The sequence below is a fragment of the Oncorhynchus masou genome, chromosome 33, assembly GCF_036934945.1.
Source record: "Oncorhynchus masou masou isolate Uvic2021 chromosome 33, UVic_Omas_1.1, whole genome shotgun sequence".
NCBI lineage: Eukaryota > Metazoa > Chordata > Actinopteri > Salmoniformes > Salmonidae > Oncorhynchus > Oncorhynchus masou.
In genome coordinates, this window is record NC_088244.1 from 38985739 (window position 1) to 39008238 (window position 22500).

Consider the following 22500-nt stretch of genomic DNA (forward strand, 5'->3'; position numbering starts at 1 on the left):
GTTTGAATTGAAGAGGGCGGTCCATATGCGCCACAGATGAAGGATATCAAGGACCTGGAAATATTCTGTATGGAGGGAATGGTCTAAGATCCCTCCCAATGTGTTCTCCAACCTCATCAACAACAACAAAAATGTAAGGGCAGTGTCATTATCCTCACAAGGGTAAGATGCTGGAGTATTGATAACAGGGGTGCCAATAACTTTGATCCCTATCTTTATGAGATTTTTTAAATTACTTGTTTAACAAAATCTCCTTCTCTAAGCAATTGTATTAGTATCAACTAATATAATTTTCAACAACAAAAATAGCATACAATATAGCTCAGTATTTGTATTATTTATTTCTTAATGATTTTTTTGCTCATCTTTATCAAAGGTGTCAACAAATATTGACCGAACTGTACGTACGTGTGAGTGTCTGAATGTGTCAGTAGAGGCTGTCTTTGGTGGTGGAGGTGTGTGTGGTGGTGGAGTCGTCAGGTATGGAGCCCCTGCGCGGGGTTCTTGGTCTGCAGCGTAACAGGGCCTGTAGCTCCCTGGACACAGAGCTGCTGAAGAAGGTGTAGATCCAGGGGTTGGTACACGAGTTCAGACTGGCCAGCAGCATCAGGATGGTGAACGCTACGCCTGCAGAGAGAGAGAGAGGACACACATATGGTCAGGCAAAGACACACACGCGGACGCGATCAGGCAAACGCACACGCAGCCATCAGTCAGCCTGCAGGGAAGTGAGGGACATTGCATTGCCAGAGCCAGCAGCACAGCAGCCGTAGGCTACAACTAGTAAATTACAGCAGAGCTGACTGATCGCAATAGACTGTGAAGGTCAGAGATATAGATAGGTAAGGGGTCATATAGAATAGACGTTCCTCCTCTTTGCTAAAAACAGAGGTTGGGTGATTGTGGAGGCCAGGTCATCTGATACAGCACTCCATCACTCTCCTTCTTGGTCAAATAGCCCTTACACAGTCAGGAGGTGTGTTTTGGGTCATTGTCTTGTTGAAAAACGAATGATAGCCCCACTAAGTGCAAACTAGATGGGATGGCGTATCGCTCCGGAATGCTGTGGTAGCCATGCTAGTTAAGTGTGCCTTGAATTCGAAATAAATCACTGACAGTGTCATCAGAAAAGCACCCCCACATACCTCCTCCTCCATGCTTCACGGTGGGAATCACACATGTGGAGATCATCCATTCACCTGCTCTGCATCTCACAAAGACACAGCGGTTGGAACCAAAAATCTCAAACTTGCTTTCCACCGGTCTGATGTCCATTGCTCGTGTTCCTTGGTCCAAACAAGTCTCTTCTTCTTATTGGTGTCCTTTAGTAGTCGTTTCTTTGTAGCAATTTGACCATGAAGGCCTGATTCACTCAGTCTCCTCTGATGTTGAGATGTGTATGTTACTTGAACTCTGTGAGGCATTTATTTGGGCTGCAATCTGAGGTGCAGTTAACTCTAATGAACTTATCCTCTGCAGCAGAGGTAACTTTGGGTCTTCCTTTCCTGTGGCGGTCCTCCCGAGAGCCAGTTTCATCATAACACCTGATGGTTTTTGAGACTGCATTTGAAGAAATTTTCAAAGTTCTTGAAATGTTCTGGATTGACTGACCTTCATGTCTTAAAGTAACGATGGACTGTCGTTTATCTTTGCTTATTTGAGTTGCCATAATATGGACTTGATCTTTTACCAAATAGGACTATCTTCTATATACCACACCAACCTTCTCACAACACAACTAATTGGCTCAAACGCATTAAGAAGGAAAGACATTCCACAAATGAACTTTTAACAAGGCACACCTGTTAATTTAAATGCATTCCAGGTGACTACATCATGAAGCTGGTTGAGAGAATCCCAAGAGTGTGCAAAGCTGTCATCGAGGCGAAGGGTGGCTGCTTTGAAGAATCTCAAATAGAAAATATATTTTGTTTTATTTGTTAAACACTTTTTTGGTTACTACATGATTCCATATATGTTATTTCATAGTTTTGATGTCTTCACAAATATTCTACAATGTAGAAAATAGTACAAATAAATAAAATGCTTGGAATGACTAGGTGTGTCCAAACTTTTAACTTGTACCATGTGACCTCACAGGACTAGAATGCACTGCTTCCCTCTCTCTCTTAGCTCTTAGCCTCTTATTCTGCTGGACCACTCAAACTGGACCTCTCAAGCTGGACCTCTCTACTGGACCTTTCTTCAGGAGGGAGAAGAACCTCCATCTTCAGTAGGCCGACCACAGGGCCTGCATGGACCTTAGCCTTTAATGGCAAGAACTGGTGAACTGATCATTTTGGGGAATGTACCTTTTAGGGATTAGTACTTGTATTGAGCACTGTCAGCACAAGGAGCCTTTAAAGAGCTAGCGTAGCCTGAACGGTACACTTAAGCTATCCTTCTTCAAGGAAAGAAGGAGAAGACAATTAGAGCACAGACTGAGTATAACATCCTTTCATGTTCAGGATCTTGAGGTCTTTACTTATTGTCTTTCATTCTATTGCCCACCTTTCCATGATCATTATCATTTATGTTTGTAAATATTTTGGTTAGTGTTATTAAATGTTGATTGTATAAAGAACTTGTGTTTGTCTTGTTATTCTGGGAAAGAATTCACAAAGAATTCATACCTTCAGATGAGGGTATTTAGAAGGTATTTTCCTTTACATCATGCTAGTTACTCTTTTAGCCAGCTAGCCAAGTAGGTGCTAGCCAGTCATGCCAGCTAATGTATACTCTGTGTACCACATGCCTAGTTTAGGATATTATTTTTACGTTCATATTGTCAGTTTATGTAGGAGAATGAAAAAGGTTATTCCATCAAACTTCAAATTATTAGAATAGTACACAACGCAGAACAGAACAAACAGGTTGGGGGTCAGTGGCCCAAGCCCACGAACAGGAATATTCTAAATTCAGACAGAAGTCAGATCGCTATGGTCGCCAGGAACTTTACTTTTGGTGTCTATTTTTAATTGTTGCGCTACTGGTGCTGCCTGTTGATGTTAGGTAGGCAGCTACAGTAGCTGAATGATATTAACATCTTCGAGTTTTGTTTCATTAAATGTATTTTATTTCAGCTGGGTGCTTGCGTCACCTACTAACACCCTGGTACTACCCGTAGCTCCCGTTCTCCTCAGTCCTACAAAAGCACTAACGTGAAATAAATAAAGGTTAATGCTGTAGATATTGTTATAAGGTGGTGTGAGACTATTGAAACATGTACATTTTGAGAGTTTTATTGTTGATATTAATATAGTTTACAGAGTGCTAAAAAGTGTTGCTGTTGCTAGCTAGCATGCCTTTCTGTGATGCAGACGGTTCGCTGAGCTGCCGACTGGTGTTTGCGTTGCATTATGGGAGATGTAGTTTTGGCCATGTACGGTTTGAATGGGATAGAGGCGATTTCACGTTGTAGCTTGTTTGTGTTGCAGTGTTTTTGTACACGAGTTGTTATATTTTGGTACTGTAAACACTGAAAGCACCTAGCAACGTATTGGGGATGTGAGACAGGATATGTGTTTTACCTTTCTTCATGCTCCTGTATAGAACAACGTGTCTGATGGTGCATTGGAGACTGATGTGTTCCTGTCCTGTCTTTTCACAATACTATTGCAGGTATGTTTTTTTTGTCTAAGAATTAAGATTATACATTCTTTGTATTAAGGACTGGTTATTATTTTATAGTATACATTATGGCTTTATGTATGAGTGTGGTTGTGTGAGTCTGAGAAAACACTGAGAGAGAAAGAACATCTTGTCAGATGGTGTGTTGGAGACTGATGTGTTCCTGTCCTGTCTTTTCACAATACTATTGCAGATCGACATAAAAGCCAAAAAGACAGCCGCGGTGTCGCTCTTCATTTCTTGGTTCTCCTGTTGTACATATAAAGACCTCTACACGTATAGCCGTGTTTATGGACAATTACAACCTTTATTTAGCCTCATGCTACTTTGCGCTGTATATTTAGTCGTATGTATGTATGTATGTATGTATGTATGTATGTATGTATGTATGTATGTATGTATGTATGTATGTATGTATGTATGTATGTATGTATGTATGTATGTATGTATGTATGTATGTATGTATGTATGTATGTATGTAACCTAATTTAGCCTGTGCCTTTTCTGGTGGGGCAGTTACTATTCCTTGTTGTGGTCTCCTGCACATGCGCAGTACTTGGGTACATTGCCGTCACATTTCAGTTACTTTCTATGTCATTCAATTGATATATAATTATCATATGGTTACCAATAATTGGGCTTTTGTCCTGTAAGTGTGTTACTATAGCCTATGCATTTTGTTTTGCCCCTTACATTATATCTTGGCATAAGCAGTATAGAGATTGTGTATTCTAGATACTAGCACGAATACCACCACAGTCTACTGGGCCTGTATATTGTATGTAAGCCTATACTCGTGGTTATTCCTTTCTATTCTGTTACCATAGAAACACTTTTATACACTCACTTCCACTGTGAGCACTGTCAATCAAGGTGTATGGTGTGGTGATCCCTTATCTGTAATAAACCTGTTCTGAAGACATCTGACCTGTTCTTGCTGGACAGACCTGTGGCGGCTGTACCGCATCCTCTGGCAGATATAGCTCTCTAGTATATCTCTTAGTATTTTTCAAGTGCACAATATAGGGAATAGGGTGCCATTTGGGACGCAGGCATGGAGAGATCGAGGTCATGGTCCACTTCCTCCTCTTCGGTAACAACAGAGAGTAGTGACTATTTAACAATACCAGTATTCAGTGTGGAAACGAACTGTTTACGGTTTTCCATTTTAGTTTCCCTCTGGCACCATTAGACGTGCTGTAAATTTCCTTCTGGAACAAAAATCTGAACTTTACCTATTTCCTTTGGCCACTTTCTACTTCTAACATGCCGTTTTTATGTAATAAGTAGGACACCAAGCACTGGCCTCCTCCCTCTTTACTATTGCCAGTTTAGGAAGATAAAAGGAGCTGGGGGTTGACTAGAGACTACACAGCTGATAGCAATCAGTGTGTGCATGATGACTTATGTGTGCACACTGTTTGCATGCTTTGGGTGCCTATTCATGTGTGTGTTTCACTCTGTGTGCGAGCTGTTGGCAGATGCTATTGTTGATGAAATGTCAACATCTGTCTGGGGTGTGAGAGCAACAGGGGATATAAACAGGTTATTTACTGACACTGAGGTATGCTGTGTGTGTGTGTGTGTGTGTGCCAGTTCTGCTTCAGATGAGAGAAGAAAAAACTAATCCACAGTGTTGAAGTTGTAAACCGTTGTAAGCAGACACCTGACACAGTGCTAGTTGAGTTGAGTTATGTTATGGTGACCTTAAATAAATTCTAGTTCTGGATCAGTTGTGGCACTTGAAATCGGAGGAAGGGCTTATAGTAAAGGCTGCACTGACATAAATGGAATGGTATCAAACACATCTAACACATGGTTACCACGATATATCGGTAAGCGTATTGGAATCGGCCGATATTAGGTAAAAATGGCCCGATGTCTAGTTTAACGCCGATGTGCAAAACCGATGTCAAAGCTGAAGTGCATACCTATATAACGTAGGTAGATGACGTAATGACGCCACGAAAAATACAGTGCTACACAGAACAAAAGCAGAAAAATACTTAGAGCACACATCCAACAACTAAACAAGTTCAAGTCGAGCAGTCATTTGAAAGAGTAAGAAAATTTCAGCGAGACAACTCAAAGGCGAAATCCATTAATGCCAAGATAATGGAATTCATTGGCCTTAGCAATCAACCGTTCTCTGTCGTGGATGATGGCTTTCGCCGACTGGTCGAGCACCTCGAGCCCCGGTACACATTACCAAGTCGGCGCTAATTTTCAGATTTGCCCTACCTGTTGCCCGACCTGAGTTACACAGTATTGTTGAAACGCACATCCCTGAGCAACTTGCTATGGGTGTCACTGCTATTAGCTTCACGATTGACTGACATTTGGACCAGCGATGTCAGCCCTATGAGCATGCTGAGTCTGACAGCACAGTGGTTCTACGAGGATTTTGAACTGAGGAAAGCCCTATTGCATGCTCAAGAATGTGCTGGTTCTCATACCGCTACTGCCATTTCAATGGCATTTGAGAACATGTTTCAAACTTGGAAACATGAACACACTCCTGGCTCCATTCGAACATCTGACTGGAGAAATAAGCTAATCAACTGTGTCTGCAGCAGACGTGATGCCCTCTGTCATGGCATTGAAACGCATGCTCAACTAAACTGCCCACACAGACCGTGGGGTTAACACTTGCAAAAGTACTCTACAAGAAGAGGCTGTGAACAAGCGATTTGATGGCATTCTCTCTGAGCCTCTTTACTGTGTTGCCACCATTGTCGATGCTAGGTACAAGGGCCGCTACTTCGATGCAGACAAGAAACAGGGTTTACGTGAAATGTTACATACACAGCTGGACAAGATGGAAATGGACACAGTGACAGTGCGCACAGAGGAAGAGAAGTCACGGACAGACAGAGCTGAAACTTCACTGCTTGACATGTATGATGAAATCCTGGTTGAGACTGAACAAATGAACAACAAAACAGGACAGCAAGTAAGTGAAAGAAATAGATTTTGCTGATGTTTTACTGGTAATGGGGACATGCGTAAAAGGCAAGAAAATAACTTTTTGGTCAGTGTGTGTGTTAACTATTTAAATGTACCAGAATGCTTAAAATGCCGCAATTTTTTTTTTATTGGTTACCGATATCGGGTGTTTTTTGCTATGGAAAATATCGCATATCGGTATTGGCCAAAAATGTCATATCGGTGCATCCCTACTACCAATTACATCAAACTGAAAGAAGTTAAGCTACACTAAAGTTACCCCTATGAAAAATATAGTAAACTAAAGTTACTTTGAAAAAGTACTTTGTGAAAAATTATCATATGTATATCTGAAATGTCATTGACTGTAAATTGCAAGCACAGATCACTTTGGGGTCATATGATGTCAGCAGAACCTCCCAGGGCCCTTGTCTCACAAACACCACTCTAGCTCAGCATCCGTTAATCACACAGAATAATGGTTTCAATGGATGTAGTACAAATAGACAGTTCCAATGGTACAACCCAGAAGTCTGTAGGTGTTTAAAAAGGTTTTAGAAGTCCAAAACATGCCAGCGTCAAAGTGGGACTGTAGGATTTAAACACAAAAACAATGTTTCAAGTGAGAATTAGGAAGGTCTGATAAAAAAAATAGAAAAAATGATTGCCTACTTTACCCTTGTTTCTCTTTTTGCAAAATGTTGTTTGTAGTTCCAGTAGTTATTTACACCACTTCATGGCTAAAAGTAATTAAAGTGCAATTCCATCACTTTTCAACCTCATTTTCATTAATCCAGCACAATACCAGTGTCGACATATATTTTGTAGAAAAAAATATAAAGTTAAAAAGTTCTACTCGATGACATCAATGGATGGAGCAAGAAAATACCCTCCTATTGGCCAGAATGTGATGTCACAGAGAACCATTTTTAGGAACTTTCTTCTTATCTTTTTAAACACTGATCATAGAAACGTGCTGTTTTTACATATGTAGATAGTGCATATGAGGTTGAGAAGTGGCGGAATCGACTGAACTACTTTAACTACTGAAAACACTACCTAGATTTGAATTCAGTTCAACTACCACTAAGCTACTGTAAAATGTAGTGAAATTACTAGTTGAACTACATGTAGCTCACTACTCCCCAACACTGTGGATATGAAAACAACAACATATTTTTAACCTCAGTGACCCAAATATTTTACCATACAGCGGAGCTCAGTATGCTTTGTGTGCTTAGTAAGTGTGTTTCTGTGTGCGTGCTTCTTCGATCTCTAACCTTGGTCTGGAGGGTTGGGGTCCCAGGCAGCCCACAGCTGAACGATGAAGAAGGGGGACCAGCAGACTGTGTAGACCAACACTATCACCAGAGTCATCCTCACCGTCTTAGACATGGCCTTGGAGATGGAGGGGGGCGTCAGGGCCCGGGGGGGTGGGGGAGGGTACTCCAGCGATGGGCGTGGAGAGGGGACACACCGGGGGGAGGATGGGAGCTCGAAGGATGTGTAGGACTCTTGACAGTGGCATCCGCCATTGTTAGGAGGCACTGAACCACCACCACAACCACCTGAGGTGACTGGGCCATGGGATCCATGTGGGCACGGGTCACATGATGGGGGAACTACAGCTGTACAGGAGCCCCTTTGGTCACTGAGGCCGGGGTTGGAGGGGAGGGTTAGGTTATCTGGGGTGTTGAAGGGGCTTTGCTGTGTTGCTGCTGTGTGGTTGTTGTGACAGCTGCTGTACTGTGGAGAGGGGGACAGGTAGGGATAGCACTCTGAGGGTACAACAGCTGTAGTAGACTGGGGGGAGAGTGGTAAGAGAGGGTTGCAGAGAGTGCTGGAGGGGTTGTTGTTCATAGTCTTTAGAAGCTGCTCCCCTCCTACTCCTGCTCCTCTCCCCCCTCTGCATCCCCCTCTCCCCCGCTCCCTGGTCGCTCTGTTGTCGTCCTTTTTGACTCTGTGGAAGTGGAAGATGACAGCGTTGTTCTTCTTGAGCTCTGCTGACACCATCCTCTCTGACTTCAGATAGATGTTGTTGTGAATCTCTCTGAAGATCCGGATCTGGAATGAGAAAGAAATGGACGAATGAATGAATTTGCCTTAATGAATCTGAATATGTCTGAAGTATGTAGCTAGATGCTAAAAGAGTAACATACATACAATTAATAAAAACGTACAGCTAACTTCCAAAATAGAGGAAACACTTGAGTAAATGAGGGATACAAAGTATATTGAAAGCAGATGCTTCAACACAGATTCCTAAGTTAATTAAGCAGTCAACATCCCATCATGCTTAGGGTCATGTATAAAAATGCCCAGTCGTCCATTATTTTAGCTACCATGGCTAGAAGAAGAGATCTCAGTGCCTGAGACAGGATTTTTCACCACCATCAACAAAACACCAAATGATGGGATTTCTCTCAGAATGTTGTTGCATTCCTCCAAGTTCCAGACATTTGTAGAATCTATGCTAAGGTACATTGAAGCTGTTCTGGCGGGTTATGGTGGCCCAACGCCCTAAAGATACTTTACGTTTTGGTGTTCCCTTTATTTTGGCAGTTACCTGTAGATACTAATAGAACAAATGTACTTAGACAGTAAAAGAGTGCACACAGAGAAGTATTTTGGAACCGATTCCTAAACCTAATCATCCCAACACAGACACCAAACACAGACCTTTCTAACTCAATTAAATGTCCTAGATTCTGTTTCCTGAAAAAGCACAAGACCCCAGCAGGTCATGAGAAACTGGGTCTTAGAACAATGTCTTGCCAAACCATGTTAGCAAGGACGTCACTTGATCAGATCTGGGTTCAAACACGACTTTAAATAATTTAGAATACTTAAGCTGTTATGACTGAGCTTGCCTGGCATAATGGAACCAAAAGAATATTGCCAAAACAGCAAACTCGCACATCGGGGGAACTCTAAGGCAGAATAAATCACACACTCAAAGTATTCAAAAGATTTTAAATATTATTTGAACCCAGCTCTACACTTTATATGAAACACAAATTAATTCAATGTCCCTAATCTTTGGCTGGGATCTGGTTTATTTGACTGTTATTCTGGTTCCTTGCTGGGTCCCTCACAGTTGGTAGTGTTCTGACAGGCCAGCCACACAGCAGTAGGTCTACAGTGGGCTGTGTTAATTAGGCCAGGGGAAACAGCAAATGGCCGGACCCTGGAAATATCTTTCCTTAAATAGAGCAGCTTGCTCTCTCTCTGAGTCTGACTGGACCAGAGGGAGGTAGCCCAGAATGTCTCTATCTCCCACGGGACGCTACACAACACCAGCCAGTACAGCCACCCCATCTACCCCACCAGCTGTCTGGCCTGTCCCAGATCTGATAGAACTGACTCCCTGCAGTTTATTCAACAGTGCCTACCAAAAACCACTCCATCAAAACACAGCAAATTTTATTCATGCAAAATCCAATTTTTTATTCTGTGTTTTGTATGTTCTCGGGGGTGGCAGGTAGCCTATAGCTTAGAGATATGGGGCGCATCCCAAATTTCACCCTATTCCCTATATGGCACACTATTTTTGACCAGAGCCTTAAGGATAATGAAATAGGAAGTGTACTGGTAAACAGAGGGCAGCTGGTCTCTGATCCCAGGCACCCTCCAAGGGCATTGCACCGCGGTTAACGCTGTGCCTGTCAATGTGGAAAAAGGATACATTTCTATGATGTTTTTGTTCTGTGGTCACACTGTGTTGTCTCCTTGTCTTGTACCTGGCAGACAGTGATCATTAAGCCTGGCAGTGTGTGTGCGTCTGTTTCAGTAGTAGTACCTGGCAGACAGTGATGATTAGTGCTGGCAGTAAGAACACTGCTAGGGTCATCCAGGTGATGTAGGCCTTGAGTCCCCACGGCTCAGCGAAGTGAGCCCAGCACTCAAACTCTCCCGGAGACACCTCCGACCGCGAGAAGATGAACAACTGGGGAGAGGGGAATGTTGGAGGAGGGAGAGGGTGGGGAATGGAGGGAGGGGAGGAAGGAAGAGTGGAGGGGTGAGGGAGTCAAAACTAAAACAAACATCAATTTCCTTCACAACTAACAGAACAGGAGACCATACTGTCTAGGAAACTTCCCCTGATCTCATGATACACCTAAAAATGGAACACCTTAAATTTGACTGCAGGCCCTGGGGTCAGGGCAGGAGTGTTCCATTGAGACTTCATTTCCTGAGCCAGCATGTCATCTAGCTGTCCCTGGTTAGCCTATACTGATCAGCGGTGCCAGTGTCCCTACCTCTATATTGTTCTGAGGGCAGCTCTGCCTCGAGGGCAGAACATATGGAAATGGTTGTGTGAAAGCTCAAGTAAACAGTAAGTGGGCAGAGGCTGTCATGTTAGGGTTGTGTTTGAGGCTAGGGTTATGGTTGAGCCTGGATGTGGAAATGAAGCTAGGGTTGAGGGTTAGGGTCAGTTGAGGCTCTTCAGAGGAGGAAGGGGAGGACCATCCTACTCAGTACATTTCTGAAAAATAAAAATTGTCACACGCTTGAGATAAATCTATAGTAAATATATATCACTTCACCAGATAAGTGATTAAAACCCACTGTTTTGCAATGATGGTCTACATTATCCTCAACAGCACCCTCTAGGGTGGCACCATGGTGTAGCTGGAGGACAGCTATTTTCTGTACTCCTCTGGGTACACTGACATCAATACAAAACTTAGGAGGCCTGTGGTTCTCACCCCCTTCCATAGACTTACACCGTAATTATGACAACTTTTCTTGCATTATGAAATATCTTGTTCATCCAATCAAAGGCTCAAAGATTTAATCAAGTACTGAAAGCATAAACTACAGCAAGCTAGCACTGCAATCCATAAAATGTGGTGAGTAGTAGATTCAAAGAGAGTGCTATTTACGTTAGCTAGCTGGCTAAGGATTTCCAAGACTGCAAGGTAGGGATTTCCAAGTTGAGGTAAGCTTTCAGTTTTATGAATTGATTGCTTCCGGGGCCCCCCGGTGTAACTGCTAAACTGCTTGACGTGGTTGTGCACATGGATTGGATTGTGGGTTTCCTAGCGTGTTAGTTTTAGTTTGTTGACTATAATGTTAATAACGATGTAGGCTGTGTAGCAGCTAGGGGTTATAGTATGAAGGTTTGGCTTGGAGAAGATTTTGCGCCTGGTCACTGATCAGGGGTGTGTTCATTACAGTGATTCTGCTGCAAAACATTTCTTCAACATAAGCAAACGAAACGGGGAGGGACCTACATAAAATTGTCCAATAGAAAGGAATGTTTTGCAACTGTTTGGACTAATAATTACACCCATGATCAGCTAGTTTAATTTTTTTTATTTCACCTTTATTTAACCAGGCAAGTCAGTTAAGAACAAATTCTTATTTTCAGTGACGGCCTGGGAACAGTGGGTTAACTGCCTGTTCAGGGGCAGAATGACAGATTTGTACCTTGTCAGCTCGGGGGTTTGAACTCACAACCTTCTGGTTACTAGGCCAACACTCTAACCACTAGTGAATGTGCAAGGGAGTATTGATTGTGTCACTTTCTGTCATCTTATTTCTCCAATTTGTCTCTCGACCTGTGCACCTACGTTATAAATGTTCATTTGTATGCTAGGTTGTATTGTCATAATGAGTATAGGTGTTACGGCTTACTAGGTGTGGTGGGTGGAATCAGGCGCAGAGAGCAGGGTTCAGTAGATTGTCAAATTTATTCTCCGGCGCATCAAAACAGTCACGCCAACACACAGGGCGCATACACTTTACTGGCCCAAACAACAGGACCAAAATAGTCCGGAGAATACATACACGGAAAAAACCACCACACAACAGAGTAACAAAAAACAAGCCCGCACAAATACCCAGCGGGCCTAGTACCCTTAAATAGCCTACAAACAAACACTAACTCAAAACAGGTGTACCCAATTACCCAATAAACAGAAACAAACGGAAAGGGAATTGATGGCAGCTAATAGGCCGACGACGACCGCCGAGCGCCGCCCGAACAGGAAGAGGCACCATCTTTGGCGAGATTCGTGACAATAGGGTAAATTTGAGTATCATGTAGTCGCCTAAACCCATCAATGTTACATTGAACTGGGTGAATGGAATAGGAATGACAGTCATCCTAAATGCTGTAATAGAAATAAAGCCTCGCTAATCAAAAATAAATAAAAATCGTCCTCACAAACCGGCACTGGTTAGGGTTGAGCTGGGATGTGGACATGTAGCTAGGTTTAGGGTTAGGGTTTAGCTGAGATGTGGACATAAAACTAAGGTTAGGCTAAATGTCCCCTACAGTACCAACCTGTGGTAGGGAGAGCAGCAGGGCCAGGCAGTCATGATGGAGTTAGGGTTAGAGGTTAAGGCTTAGGCTCAGTGTTCCTACCTGCCTGTGGTATGGAGAGCAGCAGGGCCAGGGGGTCAGAGGTCAGTGATAGTGCTCCTACCTGTGGTATAGAGAGAAGTAAGGCCAGGCCCCAGGCCATCATAATAGGGGTGTTCCAGCGGGACACGGACCCACCACGATAAGCCTGCAGTGGGCAGCAGATGGCATAGTGCCGGTCCACTGTCATGGCAACAATCATATAGGAGGATGCGAACATCCCTACGATCTGCAGGTACTTTACTGAGCGACACAGAAAATCCGGCCCCTGGAACCTTTCTGTGATGTTCCACACCAGCTGGGGAAAAACCTGTGGGGCCGACAGGAAATAAGAGAACATTTAGCGTGGCTACGTTAGATACTAGCATACTACTTAGAATCAATGCATGCTAGTGTGGACATTGAACCAGAGTAGACTGACTGCCATAGCAATGGAATAACAATAATAATATTTATTTGAATGCTCACGCCATTTCCACCTGCGCCCACCATACAATAGTAGGCGAATGTGTGTTAGTCATTTAGGACGGCCATAGGATCTTAATTTGAGCCAGTTTGCTACAGCAGGAAAATAATCCTGCAGCAACAGAACACGTGGATTATAACGGACATTTTGGTAGGTGTTGCTACATTTTTCATTATTATGTCAAATCAAGTCTAAAATTTCAATGTGAAAATTACTAACTTTAGAAGCCTTTTTTAAACTCAAATACACTAGAAGTTTGCAGGAAAATGTGCAGCAACATAATAAATTAAGATCATATATCTGTAACAATGATTTCGAGTTGTAGGAATAGTTGACTAATTCATATTGTTAAACAGACTAGAAGGGACAGAATCATGGTCATGTTAGCTTCCCCACACTCTCCATGTCATTGTGATTTAGCTCACTCATAGGTTACTGATGTTGATTACTGTATACATGTGGGGCCTAGCAATCAAAACAGGGCTGGGGTTAATCCCAAGAGAACTGGAGTTGACTCTAATCTCTGAGGTGTCAGTCTCACCTGGAACAGCGCCACCACCAGGTCAGCCAGACACAGGTTGACCATGAACAGATGCATCGGAGCATTGTGTTTCCTCCTGCGGAGCAGCACCCACAGTACGAAGCCATTCCCTAGGGTAGTGAGGGCCAGCACCAAGCCCAGGACCCCTATCTCCGCCCGGGCCAGACCCAGATCCCTGACCCTGGGCTGGGGTAAGGCATGGGGCGTGGTGGCTGAGGCGTTCTCGGGGATAATCCAGTAATAGGACCCTGCCCCTTCGTGTGAACTGTTGAGGGATGTGAAGTCGGAGAAGAGTGAGGAAGTGAGGTTGGTTCTTCCTGTTGTCACGGATGCCAGAGAGGAGTGGCCTAATCTATTCCAACCCATTTCCCCGGAGATGGTTTCCATGCCTGCGTAAAACACAAACAAAACAACAGAAACCTCATGAAACTAATAATGATAAAATCTCCCCCTGTGTTTGTTTTGTAGGGAGAGAGGGCAAAGAGGGCACAGAGCCTGCGGAAATGACCTATAGTCCTATAGTCCAGCCCTGTTCTATACCGGAGCATGCAAGTCACAAACTTCCTCTGTTTGTTAGCAGTAAACATTGTGGCTAAGATTTGATAATAAACTGATGGTTTGTTAGGTATGGTTAATCCAATTTTTATTAAATTATCTTCAATTGCCTTCTAATTTGTTGGACAGACGAGCAGTCTTACTATCCCCCTTCCCTCCTTTCCTACATCTTAGCACTCTCTGTCCAGACTTCTTGACAATACTTCTTCCATATTTCTTTTCTTCCAGGGTCTCTCTCTAGACCAACTGGAAGAACACTTTGTTTCATTGATTGGGATCTTCTTCCTGGTATGTTTTGTCATGAGGATATACATCGCTTTTACAGGCCTCATTATGAAACAAACGTGATAATAACAATCATCCACGATGAAATCAGGGAGGGGACTGTTAATTTATATTATTTCTTCTGTGCGCTAGTCACACGCCATATCTCAGACAGCACTGGGACGATTTTGACTAAAGTTAGGTGAATGATGTGTCTTGCCATAAAGATCCGCCGTTTACTAAATTAAACTGATAGGCCCAAGGCGGGAGGTATACTAATTAACTGACATTTGTTAGTTACACGTAATATCTCAATTGGTCCAAGGGGGGAGCGATGCGTTATTCTTGCGGAGACTGTTGCCTTGCTTACCTTCCAGAGTGTTTTTCCTTACAGAAATAATCTTAAAGTGCTTAAAAAAGAAAAACAAATGGCAAATGCAACAACATGATGGTCTTATCATTAGATTGAATGTTTTCAGATTGAGATAATACTGATTGTTCAAACTTAAAAGAGATGCTTCAATGTCAACTAATTGTGTCTAAATGCAGTACTCTGAATAGGGAATAGGGTGCAACCATTGTTTATTTCCTGTCAGTATGTATGTAGTTCAGTAAATCTGTGCTTTTATGTAACAGTTCTACAACCTGTCTGTTGGTCTATCTATCTGACTCTCTCCTTCTGTCTGACGTAAATCCCGCTTTCAATTTGTTTTTTTCTCATACTTTCCTTGGCTTGATTTGACAGTTTCTCCCTCTATCCCAACTCTCCCTGTATCCCTCTCTTTCTCTATCCCTCTCCCTCTATCCCACCACATTTTAGTCCTTCACCTTTGCTCTTATCTCTCTCTCATCCCTTGTTTATACTATTCTTTCGCTCCCCTCCAATCACACTCTCTTGATCCCATTAAAATCCAGTTTATTTTCTCCCTTTTATAAATAAATAGCACAAAAGTAAATAATAACATCATTGATATGAATGAAACTGATAATCAGAGAAACGAAGTCGTGGGATAGGGAGAAGCTTTGACCAAATAAATAGACAGGGAGAGAGGAGGAGGAGGAGAGGGAGAGAATAGGGTGAGGGGGCGGTAGGAGAGCGAGAGAGTGGTGAGAGGGAGGAGAGAGAGAGCGAGCGAGCGAAGGGGAAACTGAGGGAACGGAAGAGTTGAAGAGAGATGAAAGATAAGACAGGAGGAGGAGGAGGAGAGGGTGAATAAAAGGAGGAGAAGAAGAATGGACAGGAAATTAGGTCATAACGATACTATAATTACCATGGTGACAGCAGGTATGACCTGACTGATGTTATCAGGAAATTGGATGTAATATTTGTAATATACTTGTTACAGTATTTATTTGACCTTTATTTAAAGGTGCAAGTTGTACAATTCTTCATTCAAATAGCAGGCGACTAACTTAAGGACCAAGTCTTATTTACCCTGATGGCATTCCTAGGGACAGTGCTCACTTTGAGAGTTAGAGGTCAGGTTGTTCTGGAAATATATATTTGGAAACTGAATTAACGTAGCTCTGGTCTAATTATATTTGAATTTAGTGTGACTAACAAGAAATTACAAGGTTTGCACTCAGTCGTACCACAGCCACTTAATGTGCAATTTGCTGCCAGTAATAACGTTCACACAGCCTGGTATGTGTGATAATACAGCATGACTTATTCCTCTAAAGTGTTAGCAACTGTGTTGCTCTCTGCCAGAGGCATGTATCTATAGAGAAGACCTGGGTTCAATTACTATTAGAAATATATTTTTTAAATCTTTCAAATACGCTTGCTCTGTATTGTCTAGAGTGCCAGATGGTGGGGGTTACAGTTCTGGGACTATTCTATTGATCAATTAAACCAGGCAAGTTCAATCAAGCACAGATAAAGTATTTTAAATGATTTCAAGTAGTTTTTGAACCCAGTTCCGCAGTACAGGTTTTACAACCCAACACAGCTGCATCGCTCTATCCCCGGCCCATTGTCTGTGTCACTCAGCAGGCAGGTAGGGAGTGATTGAGAGACAAGAAGCAGAGCAGAACCAGAGCCAGCGCTGCACTCAATGAATCCCCACGGGGTTACCAACCAAACGTCAGGAATCCCCAAACATTGCCAATGATGGCGATGGGTTCAACCATACTTTAAAAGAAAGCTGATCATTTGGGCCAGATTAATGCACTTGTTGAATGTCTGCAAGCTTACCTAACCATATCCTCGAGAGTATAGTTGATTTTTTACTGTATTTCATAACTTCAATTGTGGGATATTGTCACTTTACGTTCATTAGTACAATTTGTAACATTACACATAGTTTTTGATTTTGTTCAACGCACTAGTTCTGAGCGACTGGTTTGAAATGCCTTTGAAGGCAAATGCAAAGAAAACATGTTCACTTGACTGACTATGTAACTACTGCTGACTGAAACATGCTCAGTAAAGTTCGCCAAACTTATACCACACAACGTATTTTGAGACAGTCGCAGCAGCAGTGGGATTTGGACCTCGGAACCGTTTTTAATTAGATAAATAGATAGGTACTTTATTCATCACTGAGGGGAATTCTTTCAAAATTATGTGTTCAAGGCTGTAGTCAGAGGCCTCTTCTTTCTCTCTCTCTTCTGCCTTCTTTCTGTTTTTAATCAGGGAATCTCTTGGCCTGACTTTGAACCTCATTGGTCCCCGTTGTATCTTTAATCTAAAACCTAAGAGGCTTCTTTATACTTATGTTGCCCATGGGGTCTACCCTTCCCTACCTCCTCACCCCTCCCTCCCTTTCCCTGTAATTATAGGTGGCCTTGTGAGCATCCAGAAAATGCTGCAAGGTCGCGAGCAGAAGCTTCATGCCAGACCAAAGTTAATAGTTCATACATTTTTTCAAGTTTGTTACAGACAGGCCATGTGTAGCCAATGAAATTTATAAGATATTTAGTTTATCAGGATATTTTCTACCTGCAGGCTGCAATGTTTTGTTTGTTGGATTTATGTAGGATATTTTTACATAGTTGACAATAGAAGTTACTTTTTAGGTTTGTACAGGGGTGCAACTTTCACATGTCCCGCCCCCACATTCTGAAATTACATTTTTGTCCACCCCAGTTTAATCATTGGAATGTGATTTGGGCACCACGGAGTAGCCTGACAGGCTGTGTGAAGGCAAAGGTTCTGGAAGGCTGGCTGGACCATGGGAGAGTTGAACATGGTGTGTACGTGTTGTGCTCTTTCACTGAGTTGTAAAAGGAAGCAGAACAGAAACGGGCTATTCTTTAGTTGACTGGTAAACTAGTGTTTATTCGCAGTGCTGAGCTAGTATTGTAACTGACATGTAACGTTAGCTAATGTTTCATCACCTCTCGACTGAGGTGAATGAATATGTTACAGTAGTGAGTAGCTACCACAGCCAGGTAAGCTCCAGCCTCTAGTTGTCTGTCAGACAGCGATATGAGGTGGCTATTATTACTATCTAACAGCAGTTGTTTGTATGGGAAGGTTTGTAGCCTTTGTTTTGTCCCATTACAGAAGTAAATTAACTTGGCAAGTTTCACCTGTTAATGTACCGTTAGAGAGAGAGAGCTGGCCAAAAGTTGGCTTACATTAGCTATTATTTGTCACTTAATCAAACTAGACCTGAATCCAACGATGAAATAATCGGCCAAATGATTGAAGATTGATATTCTGACGTTTTTTTTCAGTGCAATGTGAGTTGTATTATTCAGTATGTCAATGTCACGTTATTGATCTGTAAGTTCCCCTAGCTAATTCCCTATTTGTCACACTGACACAGTAAGAAACAGCTCTAACATTACAGGCTTCATTGTCATGGTGCACAGTAGAAGTCTGCGCGGACCGATTTCTTGCCCGCTCCCGCTGGCGCTACCACAAGAACTGGTCCCAAACCCTGTTATTTCAGTCCAATGTGATGCAGCTCACTTGCCAGCCATGGTCCCTGCAATTTTGCGCCCTATAGGCAATATAAAATGGGCAGAAATAATTTAAGAAATAGGTTAAATGACCAGATTCTCACATTGCCCTTATATTGTATTACTGGGCTGTATCAGCCACTATGCTAGATGTAGTTAGAAGAGAGCAGAGTTGGAGAGACTTGCACTTTCTCTTGAGCTATTTTTATAGGCTACCTTTTAGGAGTGGGAAGATTTTTAGACAGAGAAATATGGGTGATCAATATTTGTGCCTATTTCTAGGCACTATAGCCTAATCATAGGCCTATTTAGGAAGTACATTTCCTTGGAAAGATAACTGCCCCGTGCTTTACGCTCAACTAGGACAGGTAGGCTACTGAAATTGAAGCTGTGAATTCTGAGTGTGTGAATAATGCGAAAAATATGTGTTTTTAATACAATATGTAGGTTGACGCATACAAAGCAGAAAGAGGACCGTGTCCAAATCATCTGTGGGATAGCAAAAATATTTCAATCCCAAAGTCGTTTGTCTGACCGCCGCTCCTGCCTCCAGCGTGAAAAATGCCGACTGCACCGCAATGATCTGCAGGTCCCGACAGAGTTCATTGCGCATTTTTCACTGTGCCCTCCAGTGCAGTCAGTACACAACACTATACTCATCATGTTTTAGCAGGATCAGATGGTGACACGGGTCCCAGCAGGGTCAGACAGCCAGGGAAGACCAGTCTATGGAGCTCAAGTCAATTTTGCGGTATATTCAGTGAATGATACAAAGTTCCATCTATTCATCTATTCTATTCAACCTACAGTAGCTACAGGATAGCAGCGTTAAGCATAAAGCTACAGTCTGGGATTATGTTAATAATGGTAATTTCAATTATTGAACCATTTATTCTATTTTTGAATGATATAATGTACAGTGCCTTGCGAAAGTATTCGGCCCCCTTGAACTATGCAACCTTTTGCCACATTTCAGGCTTCAAACATAAAGATACAAAACTGTATTTTTTGTGAAGAATCAACAACAAGTGGGACACAATCATGAAGTGGAACGACATTTATTGGATATTTCAAACTTTTTTAACAAATCAAAAACTGAAAAAATTGGGCGTGCAAAATTATTCAGCCCCTTTACTTTCAGTGCAGCGAACTCTCTCCAGAAGTTCAGTGAGGATCTCTGAATGATCTAATGTTGACCTAAATGACTAATGATGATAAATACAATCCACCTGTGTGTAATCAAGTCTCCGTATAAATGCACCTGCACTGTGATAGTCTCAGAGGTCCGTTAAAAGCGCAGAGAGCATCATGAAGAACAAGGAACACACCAGGCAGGTCCGAGATACTGTTGTGAAGAAGTTTAAAGCCGGATTTGGATACAAAAAGATTTCCCAAGCTTTAAACATCCCAAGACTGTGCAAGCGATAATATTGAAATGGAAGGAGTATCAGACCACTGCAAATCTACCAAGACCTGGCTGTCCCTCTAAACTTTCAGCTCATACAAGGAGAAGACTGATCAGAGATGCAGCCAAGAGGCCCATGATCACTCTGGATGAACTGCAAAGATCTACAGCTGAGGTGGGAGACTCTGTCCATAGGACAACAATCAGTCGTATATTGCACAAATCTGGCCTTTATGGAAGTGGCAAGAAGAAAGCCATTTCTTAAAGATATCCATAAAATGTGTTGTTTAAAGTTTGCCACAAGCCACCTGGGAGACACGCCAAACATGTGGAAGAAGGTGCTCTGGTCAGATGAAACCAAAATTGAACTTTTTGGCAACAATGCAAAACGTTATGTTTGGCGTAAAAGCAACACAGCTCATCAGCCCTGACCATACCATCCCCACTGTCAAACATGGTGGTGGCAGCATCATGGTTTGGGCCTTCTTTTCTTCAGCAGGGACAGGGAAGATGGTTAAAATTGATGGGAAGATGGATGGATCCAAATACAGGACCATTCCGGAAGAAAACCTGATGGAGTCTGCAAAAGACCTGAGACTGGGACGGAGATTTGTCTTCCAACAAGACAATGATCCAAAACATAAAGCAAAATCTACAATGGAATGGTTCAAAAATAAACATATCCAGGTGTTAGAATGGCCAAGTCAAAGTCCAGACCTGAATCCAATCGAGAATCTGTGGAAAGAACTGAAAACTGCTGTTCACAAATGCTCTCCATCCAACCTCATTGAGCTCGAGCTGTTTTGCAAGGAGGAATGGGAAAAAAATTCAGTCTCTCGATGTGCAAAACTGATAGAGACATACCCCAAGCGACTTACAGCTGTAATCGCAGCAAAAGGTGGCGCTACAAAGTATTAACTTAAGGGGGCTGAATAATTTTGCACGCCCAATTTTTCAGTTTTTGATTTGTTAAAAAGGTTTGAAATATCCAATAAATGTTGTTCCACTTCATGATTGTGTCCCACTTTTTGTTGATTCTTCACAAAAATATACAGTTTTATATCTTTATGTTTGAATCCTGAAATGTGGCAAAAGGTTGCAAAGTTCAAGGGGGCCGAATACTTTCGCAAGGCACTGTATAAATGTACACCAAGATAATTCTTTGTCATACCTCATTTAAGGAGGATCAGGCCAGGGAAGACCGGTCTGTGACAGAGGTGAGGTGAATTTTTGCAGATACAACACTTTATTCACTCTGTCCAGCTCTGGCCTGCTCGCCTCCCTACCACTGAGGAAGTACAGTTCCCGCTCAGCCCAGTCAAAACTGTTCGCTGCTCTGGCCCCCCAATGGTGGAACAAACTCCCTCACGACGCCAGGACAGCGGAGTCAATCACCACCTTCCGGAGACACCTGAAACCCCACCTCTTCAAGGAATACCTAGGATAGGATAAGTAATCCTTCTCACCCCCCCCCCCCTTAAATGATTTAGATGCACTAGTGTAAAGTGGCTGTTCCACTGGATGTCAGAAGGTGAATTCACCAATTTGTAAGTCGCTCTGGATAAGAGCGTCTGCTAAATGACTTAAATGTCTTAAATGTAAATGGACAAGCAGATGCTATTTTAAGGCAGTCTGACAAACCTCCAAAGTTGATTTCCAAACTGTATCAAGTGTTGATAGAGGCTTTTACCGGTTACATACAACATGTCAAACAAAAATATGAGGAAGACCTGGGAGACGCTATTGATGATGATGAATGGATACAGATGTGTTAGACTGCCCAGTCATGTTCATATTATCTTAGACATAAATGACTGCAGTTTAAGACCATCCATAGAACATTCCAAATGCCAGTGAAACTGAATATCATGCACTCAGAAATTATATTATTCTGCTGGAGGTGTAAAACACAAAAGGGTCCATATTTGCATATGTTGAGGTCTTGTGAAGGTATGTTATTTGATGTTATTTTATCTCAGCATGTCTACACATTATCAGTTCACCCTGTTTTTGTTTGCTTAGAAATGTTGATACTGTAGACTATTATCTGAAGAGACTGTGTAACCTAGCATTTATAGTGGCTAGTAAATGCATTGCAATTAATTGAAAGGTTGGTTATCCTCCCACAATGTATGGAAGAAATGTCAAGTTATGTACAGTATTACTAGATTTGTTTTAAGGGTATACTGTGCAACTTTCATAAGGTCTGGCTAGAGGCCTTATATGTACGACAAAAGGAGTCTGTATTGAAAACATGCCCACGTCAGGAGAGATACCTATTTAGGCAATCCCTTGCTGTTGGGCTGCTCAGTCCTGGCCCTGGGGGTCGGCTGTACTGTTGTCACTCTGGTCTTGGCCTAACACACCTGAAACCAATAATGAATGTTTCACTAAGATCGTGGGGTGTGTTG

General features: G+C 42.4%; 1 protein-coding gene across 5 annotated transcripts in view; it reads right to left on the reverse strand.

Annotated features, from left to right (window-relative positions):
• Positions 1-22500, reverse strand: part of LOC135528508 (vasopressin V2 receptor-like) — a 49358-nt gene that overhangs the window by 4389 nt on the left and 22469 nt on the right. For 4 of the 5 annotated variants that reach the window (XR_010453552.1, XM_064957635.1, XM_064957633.1 and 1 more), the window contains 5 exons: positions 13954-14342; positions 13011-13256; positions 10376-10522; positions 7857-8640; positions 409-627 (listed from right to left, as the gene is read on the reverse strand). Coding sequence is in view for 4 of the 5 variants with exons in the window: in XM_064957635.1 (XP_064813707.1) it covers positions 428-627; positions 7857-8640; positions 10376-10522; positions 13011-13256; positions 13954-14340 (1764 nt within the window). In the remaining variant the exon portion in view is untranslated. Of the gene's footprint in view, positions 1-282; positions 628-7856; positions 8641-10375; positions 10523-13010; positions 13257-13953; positions 14343-22500 lie in introns of those variants that run through there. The other variant, XM_064957634.1, reaches the window with a different exon arrangement.